Genomic DNA, 12,543 nt, shown 5'->3' on the forward strand with positions numbered 1-12,543 from the left:
TTAAGCTTTATGGTTTCTAAGATTACAATTTTCTATAGGTTGTAGATGTGTTGCTGCTACTCCCACAAGTCAATTCAGGCCTGATACTGCTGGATAAAAAAATAGGGTGTTGCATCCAAAACTACAATTGTTAGGTTATAGAGAATTAGAACGGGGTGCTTGCATACTGCTTATGGTGTTTTTAAGCCAAGCAATAATGTTAAAGTAAACAAATCTATTACACATGCTAAATACTGTATGTGAAGCCAGAATATGGTGTCAATGACAATGTGCATAAGGATTGTATTGTTCTACAACACCATCAACAGTTTTCCTAATTGTCTCCCAAGGAGATAATTGAAAGGATTAGTGTTTTTTCCAATGTCACATTCTCCATGCTGAACAATGTTTACATTTTTTTGCCATTAGTACATGTCCCCCATGGCAGTCCCCAATTACCAATGCAGCTTGTTTGATAATGCCTTGGCTCTTAGTCTTGACCATGGCCAGAAATTATTTTTAAGATTCACCGTACATAGACTTAAATGGGGTTTAGATTTAAGTTTGCAATTTTCAGACTTTACCATGGGTTTAATAAACGTCCCATGAACCAAACCAAGCATATTCACTCATTTCTATCCAGCACATCTAACATCCACCAGTCAGAACCTTTGATTGGGTGGAATTCGATCTGTCACACCCTCTCCAGGGACAACAAAAAAAAGATGCTGCATTGGCAGCTCTGAGCTCTTGTATGACTTCAAAACTGCCAAGAATACTGAGAAAGTCATGTTTCTGAGGGCCAATGTCTCTTGCTTTATCTGATTGAATGTACCATGCAGGCAATCTGAACTCTGAACTGAACCAAAGACCAAGCAGGCTGCTACCTAAAGGGTAACAAATGTGAGAAAATAACTTACCCAACAGCCCCCCCACCGCCGCTACAGGCCCCTGCTGCACATACCTGTGTGAGTCCCCACCAACCAGGGTATGGTCCATACACCATACACCCCACTTCACAGCCCTGCAGCACATAATGAGCAGAATGCTTGCAAATGGTGTGCACTAATTGGTCAATATGGTTACATGACCACCGTGACCAATGAGCCGGGGACCAGGTTCCAGAAGTATGAATCCCTTCTCCTTGGTGGTCATATGACTATGCAGATCAATGAGCACTTACCATTTGCGAGCATTATGTTTATAGCATACTGTGGGTTTGTAACTGTACACCAGCTGGCAGGGAAACACACAGGGAATTACACAGGTAAGTGTAGCAGGGCCGGACTGACGTGGCAGAGTGGAGTTTGTAAGTTAATAATACAGACAATTTTTGAAGGTCAGAATTCCAACAGTGGATGATGTGAATGGTGCATGTTTCTAATAAAACATGAGAATCTGACAGTATAACTGTCACACTCCTGTTTTAGGAAAAGCATCCACTGACAATAAGTAAATGAGGGCCCTTTTCCTGCTGACACCAATAAATAGAGTCCCTTCACCCAATGACATCAATATTATTCTTTCACTAAACACTAATAACTGGGGACTGATCAGTGAATACCAATATAATAGGGCCCTTCTGCCCCTGAACACCAATGAAGACATTTACACCAACCACCAATGTGCAAATGTTTACTATAATGACATGATGCAGTATAATGTTCTGTTATTGTGCAATGTGGTATAGTTATATGGCAGGACATTTTAAAGTCAGTTCATTTAGATGGATGAGCTATTTTAACTAAATTTTGTTTTTTTATTTCATGATCCTTTTTTCTTTCAAAACAAATATAATATAATTTTTGTGTGTCATTTTTGCATATCCCCTCTTGCCTGCTATCTATTGTTTTCCTCCTGATAAGCCAGTGTCAGAGATTTTTGTAGTCTGCATCCCTATATCCATCTATAGACCCAAACATAAACTGTATATCTGTGAGACTATGCTTTGAAGTTGCTGGCATAGTTGCCTAATTTTGATCAGATTGTTCTTTCTCTGGTCAGCTATAACCACTGGCCATTTGTCATACACCAGGTGAGCCTTGAAAAAAGATCTAAAACAACCTATTTGTGCACAATAAAAATAAAGTAGAGCTATTTCACTGGAAATTGACATACTGAAGTTATATGTTTTCTGGGTCCCCTAATTACAAGTATATTGGCCTTTCTGAAAGTAAACAACATGAGCAAATCCATGCTGCTTTGTAATATTGATAGAAATATTTTAGTTAACAAGGTAAAAATTGTTATGCATGGCATGCAACAAGTGATTATACATCGAAAGCAAAACTTAATTTAAAAAGTTAAAGTCTGCTTTTTAAAAAAATATAATTTCACAAAAAGTAAATTTTGCTTAAGCACTACCCTGAAAAATGTACCAGGCATTATCTGAGGTGAACTTCTGTCCTTTTCTGAATAGTTCCCACCCTCCCTGAATTAGCCTCATTTTTTTAATGGTGTTGACAGCCAGCCCACCTAGAACATGGAAAGGCATGATGCTGTGTGAAAATTTTGAGGCACCCCTGAGGAAGCCAGAAGTTACTCCAGGGTCCGCATGGCACCCTGGCTGAGAGAGGCTGATCTAGGGCACTGCTGTTCCTGTGAAATTTGGAGTGAGATTTGGTGGTACCACTACTGTGCTAATCACTGTTCTCCTTAATGGAGGCACTAACATGCAAAGAAAAACTCTGCCTCTACCAAGATCCACAGAGACACAATGTAGAACAAGGCATGGCATATCAATAATGGAGAGAAGATCAGCTGCAGAGAATCCACAGGCAATACTGGTGACTAGTGCTTTGCCCTTTGCCTACCTTTTTTTTTTCAACACAGCTTCCAGAGTTCAGTTCCTATGTAAAAGCTCATTCCTGAAATAATACCTGAACCATATATATCCATAATTGAAATAATATTTTACACACCTTTATTCCCAATACTTTTTTTTATTATTTATTATTTGTATTTCATATAATTCCTTAATTATAATATTTGGTGAATGTCAAAAGCTACTTTTTTTTTGCTGGTACTTGAAATTTGTATATGATTTTCATTTACCAAGTTAGCTGCAAGAAGTAACGTCTATTACTTTTGTTTTTGTGTTTTTTCCTTAACAGGTTCCGATGCATTGTCTATCCATTCAGACAGAAGCTCACTCTACGAAAAGCCATATTCACCATTATTGTTATTTGGGTTCTAGCTCTGATTATAATGTGCCCATCAGCAGTCACTCTTACTGTGACCAGGGATGACTACCATTTTATGGTAGATGACTACAATAACTTCTACCCTCTCTACTCATGCTGGGAAGCTTGGCCAGACAAGGAAATGCGTAAAATATACACAACTGTTCTCTTTTCCCATATTTACTTAGCTCCTCTCACCTTGATTGTTATCATGTATGCTCGCATAGCATTCAAACTCTTTAAGTCTTCTGCCCCTATTCGAGGATCTGTGTCTGAAGAACATGAAGGTCGGAGAGTTTCCAAAAGGAAAGTAAGGGTAATAAACATGCTGATCATGGTTGCATTGTTCTTCACGTTGTCTTGGCTCCCCCTCTGGACCCTTATGCTGCTTACAGATTATGGAAATCTAAGTGATTTTCAGTTGAACATTATTGCTGTGTATATTTTTCCGTTTGCCCACTGGTTAGCCTTCTTTAACAGTAGTGTCAATCCTATCATCTATGGTTATTTTAATGAGAATTTCCGACGGGGTTTTCAGGAAGCCTTCAAAGTACAGTTCTGCTCAATTAAACGAGAGCATAAGGAAACATATTCAGAGAGAAATAACAGTGGGTTTGTATTTGGAGTACGTAACCGGATCTTCGTGGAAGTACAACCCAGCGATTCAGCTCAAGGTTCAGACTCCTGCAACAGTGCCACTGCCAAAGCTGGTATATTCTCATTAAGAAGTGGAAGAATTGCTCATCATGGATTGGTGGTTGAAGAATTGGAAAATAAAAGCTCTAATAATACTGTCAGCATACCAGCATGGGATATATGAAAATGCATATTCTTCAAACAGCACAAACAGGACAGCATAAGAACAGTAAAAGGTTCTATCTAGCGGAAACTTTACATACAATTTGCACCAGTCTCAGATGTATTTTAAGTGATAAATGCAATCAGCTATCAACATTTGAAGAGATTTTTACACACCATTATCATAGTGGTTACTGTATGTTGTTTAACACATTTCAATAGGCTTTTTTTTTTCTACAAATTTTTTTGAAAGAATCACATTTTAGCATGAAAAAGGAGAAAACCATGCTTATGCTCCCTGTTGTGCTATGCAGAGAGACACATAAGGCCAGTGAGACCACTCTGCTATCGCATATAATGAAGCATTCTCTGGACTTTAATTTCAAAGAGTTGCCTGTTATGTGTCATTGCGATCTGCTAATAATTAAGGATATACCTGCATAGCAGGTGTCAGTCAGTCTTGTATGGCTATTTTCAAGAATGTGTATGAGGCAACCTTCCTTCAAAGAAATCTTGTTTACATTTACTTCAATATCTTTTTGTCATATTCTTCTAACAAAGAAACACAATTAAAGTTAAACAAGGGTTAAAATATTGCTTGGTCTAGAAAAACAGCAAGGAATGACTATTCAAAAAAATATGTGAATACTATGTTGGATAGTATTGCACATGAGGTTTGACATACAGTTTTTAATGTTGTATTCATTTCAGGAATGTATTTTCAGTATATTTAATCACCACGAGGCTAATTTATGAAAACCAGTGCAATGGAAAGTGGGGTTGCACCCAGTTACCAACAGCTATCATGTTTTCTAATGATGGTTTGCAAAATGCCAGCAATTATGTCGACCGTTTCCATGGGTGCACATGGAAGTGAAGTAAGCACAATTAAAAATGTATACTGTCACATAAATAAAACAATGCATAAGACACACACACCCACACACAATTTGTATATTTTATTCTACTATACTATACAACAATTGTAAAGAAAGTGCACATTACCAACAGTCAAAGCATAACAATGAAAAGGACCAAATGAAAAGACAGCAAATGGGTGCTTGTATATAATGTTTATGTTTTCATCAGTGTACCAGAACCCCCCGAGCCCAGTATAGTAAAGTAGAATTATGGTCTTCTTTTAATGAAATATGTGCTGCAGCACTTAACTATAAGAAAATTTGTACTTACAGTTTTCTCATTATCCCCCTGCAAAGTCCCACAAATACTTGTTCAGTCTTCTAGTGATGTCCACCTAAGGCAGCTTCCTGTGATGGAGTGGCAATGATGCTGAATTCAGAGCAGAGTTGCTACTCTTATGAAAGCTGTGCCTGCTTGCACTACATTGGTATGAGAAAATGTTGCACTGCACACCTGGCCACGCCTCTGTTGCTGAAACCCTCCCATTGTAGGCTGCAGTGTCTGGAAGGAGTGTGTGAAGCACAAATGAAGCACAAATGAGGCTTGTGCATTACATAGTAACTGGATTTGGTGCTTGTTTACATAACAATACAAGAGCCTCTAGTTGCACTTTAATAATAGCTCCCCAGCTCAGAGTTGAAAGTTTAGATTTACATACTGAGATTCTGGGATTCTGGGGCTGCTGGGATGATCATGAAGATAAGTGAAGGCATTTTCACAAACTTTTTGTGGTCTTCTTTGTGTTTGTTTGGAAATCTTAATTATTTTAATCGTGTTAGAGTTTCACTTGAAAAGATAGCATGTTTCTAAAATATTAGCCTAACTTCCCATTCACCCAATTACATTTATAGTTTACATCACAGACTTTAGATCAGTGGGCAGCCTGCTGTATGGGCTGTATCCTGCCCCATGTCAGGTCACTCAGCCATCTTCTCTACTGAACAAGCAGATTTTACTGTACTGTGCATGAGCAGCCTTTTCTCACTAGGCCCTGATGGGGACATCATCTGCTAGGAGGCTAGTGGCAGGCTTGCAAATGAATGGCATCTTATTAAAGGTTTTTGGGAAAAGGTCACACGTGCAGCATATCATAACCAACTGGCTCAGCAAAGTTATAAAGATCCACCCTTCTAAAAGGTTGCATGCGGATTTGAGCTCTATAGTGGGACCTATACACAGCATGGGCAGGACAAGGGGGAGCAGTTAAGCTAATATAATCTAAAATGATTGTTTTCTTTAATTATGCACTGAAACTGCAAATATGTATTATTTATTGTAACTTTAAGATTGTATGGTATCCTACATTTCCTGTTGTCTTTTTGAATGTATTGCAAAGAAGGATTATTTTACACTATTTTTAATGCTCCCCTTTGAAGATAGAAATATTGGAGCTGCTATCGATACTGAGTAAAGGTCACAGGGTTCTCATCTTAACCCTAAATTCACTTGAAAAGTCTTAGCTCCTGTCTTTAATATTTACAGTATATTAGGTCAGATAGTAAAACCAGGTATAGGAAAACGGCTGCCCGCTCCCCTCCAGGTAATTGTCCCCACAGCCACTTAATCTCAGGAGCTTGTCTCAGCAGCACACAGGAAAAATTGGGCAGAAGAAAGAATCCACACTCCAAATCAATAACCACGTGTTTGTATTAAACAAATCCCTGGTATACTGGCAATTCACCTTCTTCTGTTATGTTATTGTTAAAACCTGTCTATTTAAATCTAACATATCAAAATCACAATCTAATATATTCCCCCCAGTTATAACTTTGACTGTGGATGGCAACGTTTAGCATGAAAAATAGAATTTTTGGAAATTGGCTTCCTGTATGTATCAGTAAGGCTATATCGTGTAGAATCTTCCTGTTTCCTCAGGTCTAGATAATAAAAGCATTATATTCTTCAAACATAAATGTTAGGTTATAACTGTTCTTATTCAAATAGGTCAAAAACTATTGTATATTCAAATTCCTTATCAACATCAAAGAACAGTCATCTATTTATCTATAGTACATATACTGAAAAGATCCAAAAGGGCTTCCACCTCCAAAGATGGGGTGCTCTTCCCACCAACCCATATAAAAGCTTGCATTTGTGGGTACACACTTAATGCCATTGCAGCTACAACTCTCTGAAGGTAGTATCTGCCATCAAACAAAAAAATTGTTATGGGTTAAAAGGAAGTGCCTTCAACAGTAAAAAAAAATGTATGTCTTTATTATGTTGACTATATTTATCCAACATAATTATTATTATGACAACATAAAGCTTCAAGACCTAATTCAAGAGGAATTAAGAAATATAGAGCAGACACATCACATGAGCGTCCTGTGATCACATCTACTCTATCTCTGCTCCAGATAATCATCCCCACAGCTGCTCAATCTTGAGTGCTGACTCTCAGCTCACCACAGCCACACGCAAATATTAAACATAAGAAAGAAGCCACACTTCAAATCAATAACCATGTGTATGTCATAAACATAAGTAATAAAGAACTGAACAAAAATATTGGCTATTCTCAATGAAAACACACCATATCCGCAATTAATCACGCAATTAATATTTTTGTATCATCATGATTAGTAATAATAATGTTTACAGTATTTATAATTCATGTACTAATAACCACAACATTCATCACAATGTGCTTATATTTATCCTTGTATATACTTTGTACTGAATGAGATTACCAGTTATTATGTTTAAAACAATGCAATAATATAGACCACACTCATTTTATATTTTGTTAAAAAAGCAGACAAAACCCCTATGTAGAGGTAAAAAAAACAAAAAAAAAACAAAAAAAACATGAGCTTAATTATTAGTAATATTAGCACTTCTTTTTACTAATATTCTTCATATATAAATTACAGTTTTTAGTTTTTTACAATCTATTGCACCTTATTTGTATGCTTATCAAGAAACGACTATTATCGGGCATATGTTTTTAGTAAATTAGCAATTAGATGCAAACCAGGCTGCTTCTCACTTACAAAGTCTCTGTGACAGGATTACAGTGTATTTATGAACCGTGCTTCTGAATTCCTGAAGAGTTAACTGCAGCAGATTTGCAAGGTCTGCAACAGATTTATTACTGAAGATGAGACAGATTTTCTCTCTAAACAAAGACATATTTAATAAGTCGTCAGGGAAAGGTTTTATTCAGTTGCAGACACACTAGAATTGTTGAGGTGGCAATGTAGGTAGAGTTTATTCTATCCTGGGAAGAACGTCATGTATAGTTATGTTTGAGGTGCATTACTGGCATAGATAAATAACAAGGAGATGTTCTCAGCAGACAATGTTTGGATCTGGTAGAAAGGTCTCTCTGTCCTTAAGTGTTCCAGGACAAATGTCTACTGAGGGGAATGCTGGATGTGGATCAGCTGGCAACTTGGTTCAGCCAAAAGTTGGACAGATTTGTCTCCTGGACTTGGGATTTGATTGCCGAGGTGGTGGATGCTCTGGTGGTGCTGTGGAATCAGCATGTCCTGATATGTCTTTCCTCTATTGAAGTTTACTTTAGTTTCAATGGAGAATAGTATTTAGGGGCATCCTAGTCATTCTCATAGCTCCAAAACTGGCCTTAGAGTAAATGGTATGCCAACCTTGTTTGCCTGTTATCCAGTGCTGCATGACCTCTGTCAAATCAGACAGATCTATTGTGTCAGGGACCTATCTGCCATCCTGCTTTATGTATGCTGGCTTTGACAGCAGGATGCTGAAGCCCAGGTCCTGAAAGACAGGGGCATTTCAAATGTAGCTTTCCTTACTATGCTCAAAATATGTTATGCCACATATATTTCAAGGTTTATTATCAGAAGACCTTTTTGCACTGGTGGGAATCTGTAGGGATGTCCCCACATGCATTTTCCTTCCTTCAATTGGGAGTGGAGCAAACCTGTGCCCTTGTTACTATCAAAGGTCAGGTGTCTGCCTTGTCTGACCTTTTGCAACATCCTCTTGCTACTCATTCCTTGATCCATACCTTCATCCATGAGGTTACCCACTTTGTTCCCCCAGTCAGTCCCCCCTCCATCTGCAGGATTTAAATCTGGTTTTGTCTGTGCTGCAAAAACAACAATTTCCACTGATTCAAGACATTGTTTGTGCTCCTATTCTGCAAGGTGGCCTTTCTTGTGGCCATTGATTTGGCCAGAAGGGATTCTGAGTTTGTGGCCTTGTGATTCTTGTCCCATCTGGTCTAACATAGAAACATAGTTGTTTTAAAATCTAGGACCTCTTTTTTTCTTAAGGTGGTTTTTGACTCTCTGCTTTTCATACAAATGAGAACATTGCACTACCCTCTCTGTGTCTGGTGACAGTACACCCCATGAAGATTGTCTTTTATTGACTTGATGTTGTGCAGACTATAAGGGTTTACGTAAATGCTACTGCTTCCTTTAGGCAGACCGATTTGTTGTTTGTTACTCCAGAAGGCTCTATTAGAGTCTCTCCGACTTCCGTATGGGAAATTAAATTAGTCCATTTATACCAAACAGAAGGTTCACTTTTTTGCAAGCCCCTTGCTCCCCCAACAGCAACACAGAAAGTAATTTGTGCACAGATTGTCTAGAAAAAAAACTTTACGTATCTCGGCCCAGGTCAGGGATGCTTCAGAGAGGCGCAGTTGACATCACTGTGCCTTTCTGCAGAGCTGGGAGCTCAAAATTCTGTGGGAATATACCTTAGCTCATTGCAAGAGTGCATTCTTCTGGAATTTTGAGTGGCCAGCTGTGGTGAGGCATGGTGACAGAAATGTCACAAGCGCTGGGGCTGAGGTAAGTTTTTTCCGGACGATCTGTTTGTTTACATGTGATTTTTTTCACATTTTTGGGATGTTATGGAATGTTATCTGCTTTAAACATATTGTTTTGGCAAGAACCGTGCATTGGGTACTAAGTTACCTTTAATTGTGGCTGTAAGAAGCACTAGAGATGTTTTAACTGTTGCCAGACCCTATTTTACTTGCTTAATTGTCTTACATGTGTAGATGATAATTTCCTCTTCCTGTTATCTTTTTATGAAGAAGCTCTTATTGAGCGAAACGCGTCAAAGAGAGATCTCAGATGGATTGCCTGTGTACCAGAGATTTACTTAATACATGCACATGGTTACTGATTTGGAATGCAGCCTTTTATTTTTCTTCTACTGACATTTGCTATGTGCAGCTGAGGTAAGCTGAGAGCCAATATATGAGCTGGGTGGCTGTGGAGAAGATTATCTGGAGCAGAGAATGCATCTGTTTTCATATACCTTACCTGAAATAAATATGCAAGGAAGAAGCTCACACTTTTCAAGTGAATGTAAAGTTAAGATGACAGCCCTGTGGAATCCACTAATTAGCGATGGCAGCTCCCATATTTTTGTCCTCACAGGTGAGCATTAATGATAGCATAAAGTAGACCTTATTTGCAATACAATAACAATGTGGGATACCATACAATCGTAAAGTGATAATAAATAATACATGTTTGCGGTTTTAGTGCATAATTAAAGAGAACAATAATTTTAGATTATATTAGCTTAACTGCTCCCCCTTGTCCCGCCCATGCTGTGTATAGGTCCCACTATACAGCTCAAATCAGAATGCAACCTTTTAGATGGGTAGATCTTTATCCATTTGCTGAACCAGAGGGTTGTAATGTGTTGCACACAAAACCAAAAAACTTTAATGAGATGCCATTTACTTGCAAGCCAGTAACTAGCCTCCTAGGAGATGATGTCTCCATCAGGGCCTAGTGAGACTGTACTGTGCTCATGCACAGTACAGTATAATCTGCTGGTTCAGTAGAGAGGATAGATGAATGACCTGACATGGGGCAGGATACAGTCCATGTTTATAGTATCAGGGCATAATTAAAGGAGAAAATTACATTTATATTGCCAGTGTACCGGGAATGTGTTTTAATATAAACACATTGTTATTGATTTGGACTGCATCTTCCTTCTTCCATGATATTTGCTTAGTAAAACCAGGTGTTTAAAACAAAGGTTATGTTTAATTGCTAAGCCACATTGTCATTGCCTTTCCATATTTATTGTGTGCTCACTATTCTTGAAATCCATAACAATTACACAAATATCTTCAAATACCAAAATGTGTGTAGAAATTGAGGCTTGCATATTGTTAAGAGGCAGAAACCCAGAGCAAGTGACACAACTACAGATCTTAAGGTCCCCACACACCTTACGATAATTGTATGATAATCGCGAGAAATCCCGCGATCGTACGATTATTGTAAGGTGTGTGGAAGCCATGCGACCTCTACTACTGTAAGGTCGCACGACTTTAAACTTACGAACATGTTTCAAAACCCGCCGAGCATCGTACGATGTTCGGCGGGTGTGTAGCATGTTCGTGAGATAAAAGCCGGATGGGCCGGTGTGCGTAAGCGCACACTGCCCGTTCGGCATTGCGGTCATCGGAAGCCCGCCCCTCAGGGGGCGTGACTTGCGATCATCGCAAGAACGATCTGCCTATGCAAGATAGGCAGATCGTACATTTTTTTGAGTACCTTACAACCATCGCAAGACAAAAGTCTTGCGATGGTTGTAAGGTGTGTGCCCAGCCTTAGACTGTGCAGCTTCACCCTAGGCTGGGCTGGAGAAGACTCAAGCTGAAAACTCTATTGTGTCCCTTTGAGGAGTGTGAAGCCAGCTAATGTGCTTGTAGAGGTGATCACTGACCACAAGTAAGAGCCCATTCACACCTATATATTTTAACGCACTTCCGCGCATGTACACAGGTTAGCCCTTGTTTTAATGGTGCTTGTTCATATCTGTGTCATGTGCATGAAAATGTGCAAAGTAAGGTGTGGATCCACCCTAGGGTTTAAAAAAAATCTAAAGTTAATAATCTGCACTTAGGTGTTCACCCAATTACCTCCCACTTCAAGTGACAGCTGCAGTGAAATGAAGGGAGTTAATTAACTCCTCAAACCACTTCAAATAACCACAAAATACACCGCGCTATCCCCACCCTCAAAAATCACCTCTTTTGCTCTAATAGCAACTGTGACTTTCAGTAATAGGTCATTGAATCTAATCCTATTAACAATATGAATCATAAAGTGTTTAATAGTACAAAATGTGACAATTCCTTAATTAGTTTCAAAAACAATAAAAATAAAAAAAAACAATAGTCCATATTGTGACTTCTTGTGATTCCTTCCACAATGTAGTGAATTTCCCTCCGTGTGCGCAATTCCCAGCACACTCACCAGATTCTTTAGACCAGATAATGGTCTGGTAACGCTCCTTAATACTCCTTTCAGGTCAGGGATATATTACTTCCCCCTGATTTCCCCGAAGCAAAAGAGGTAATTTTTGAGGGTGGGGATAGCGCTGTGTATTTGTGGTTATTTGTAGGGTTATAAAAAGTATTCCTTTACATGGATAACATCTTGTCTGGCCGTGAAATGCACGGTGGTCTTAGCTTTGCTATTGTAATGATGTAATTTGTGCTGGAACTAAAATCCTTGGGAACAAAAGATGTTCGCAGCTACAGTATTTTTTGTTTGCAGCTACAGTAATTTTTTTACAGTAATTTACCGTTTTTGTGGTGAAGTCCTTATGAGTTTCTTCTTCGCGGTTCATAATAAATTCTTATAGAGTTCCAAATCTGGATAAGATGATACATATTTGAACTTTTTATGTT

The 12,543-nt window shown here is 38.5% G+C and overlaps 1 protein-coding gene across 1 annotated transcript in view; it reads left to right on the forward strand.

Annotated features, from left to right (window-relative positions):
• NPFFR1 (neuropeptide FF receptor 1) overlaps nt 1-3,981 on the forward strand; it is a 59,971-nt gene extending 55,990 nt beyond the window's left edge. The window contains exon 3 of the mRNA XM_018570682.1: nt 3,093-3,981. Coding sequence (XP_018426184.1) covers nt 3,093-3,981 — 889 coding nt within the window. The remainder of the gene's footprint in view (nt 1-3,092) is intronic.
• The last annotated feature ends 8,562 nt before the right edge of the window (nt 3,982-12,543 follow it).

This window comes from Nanorana parkeri, unplaced genomic scaffold, assembly GCF_000935625.1.
Source record: "Nanorana parkeri isolate BGI_ZX_2015 unplaced genomic scaffold, ASM93562v1 scaffold1575, whole genome shotgun sequence".
NCBI lineage: Eukaryota > Metazoa > Chordata > Amphibia > Anura > Dicroglossidae > Nanorana > Nanorana parkeri.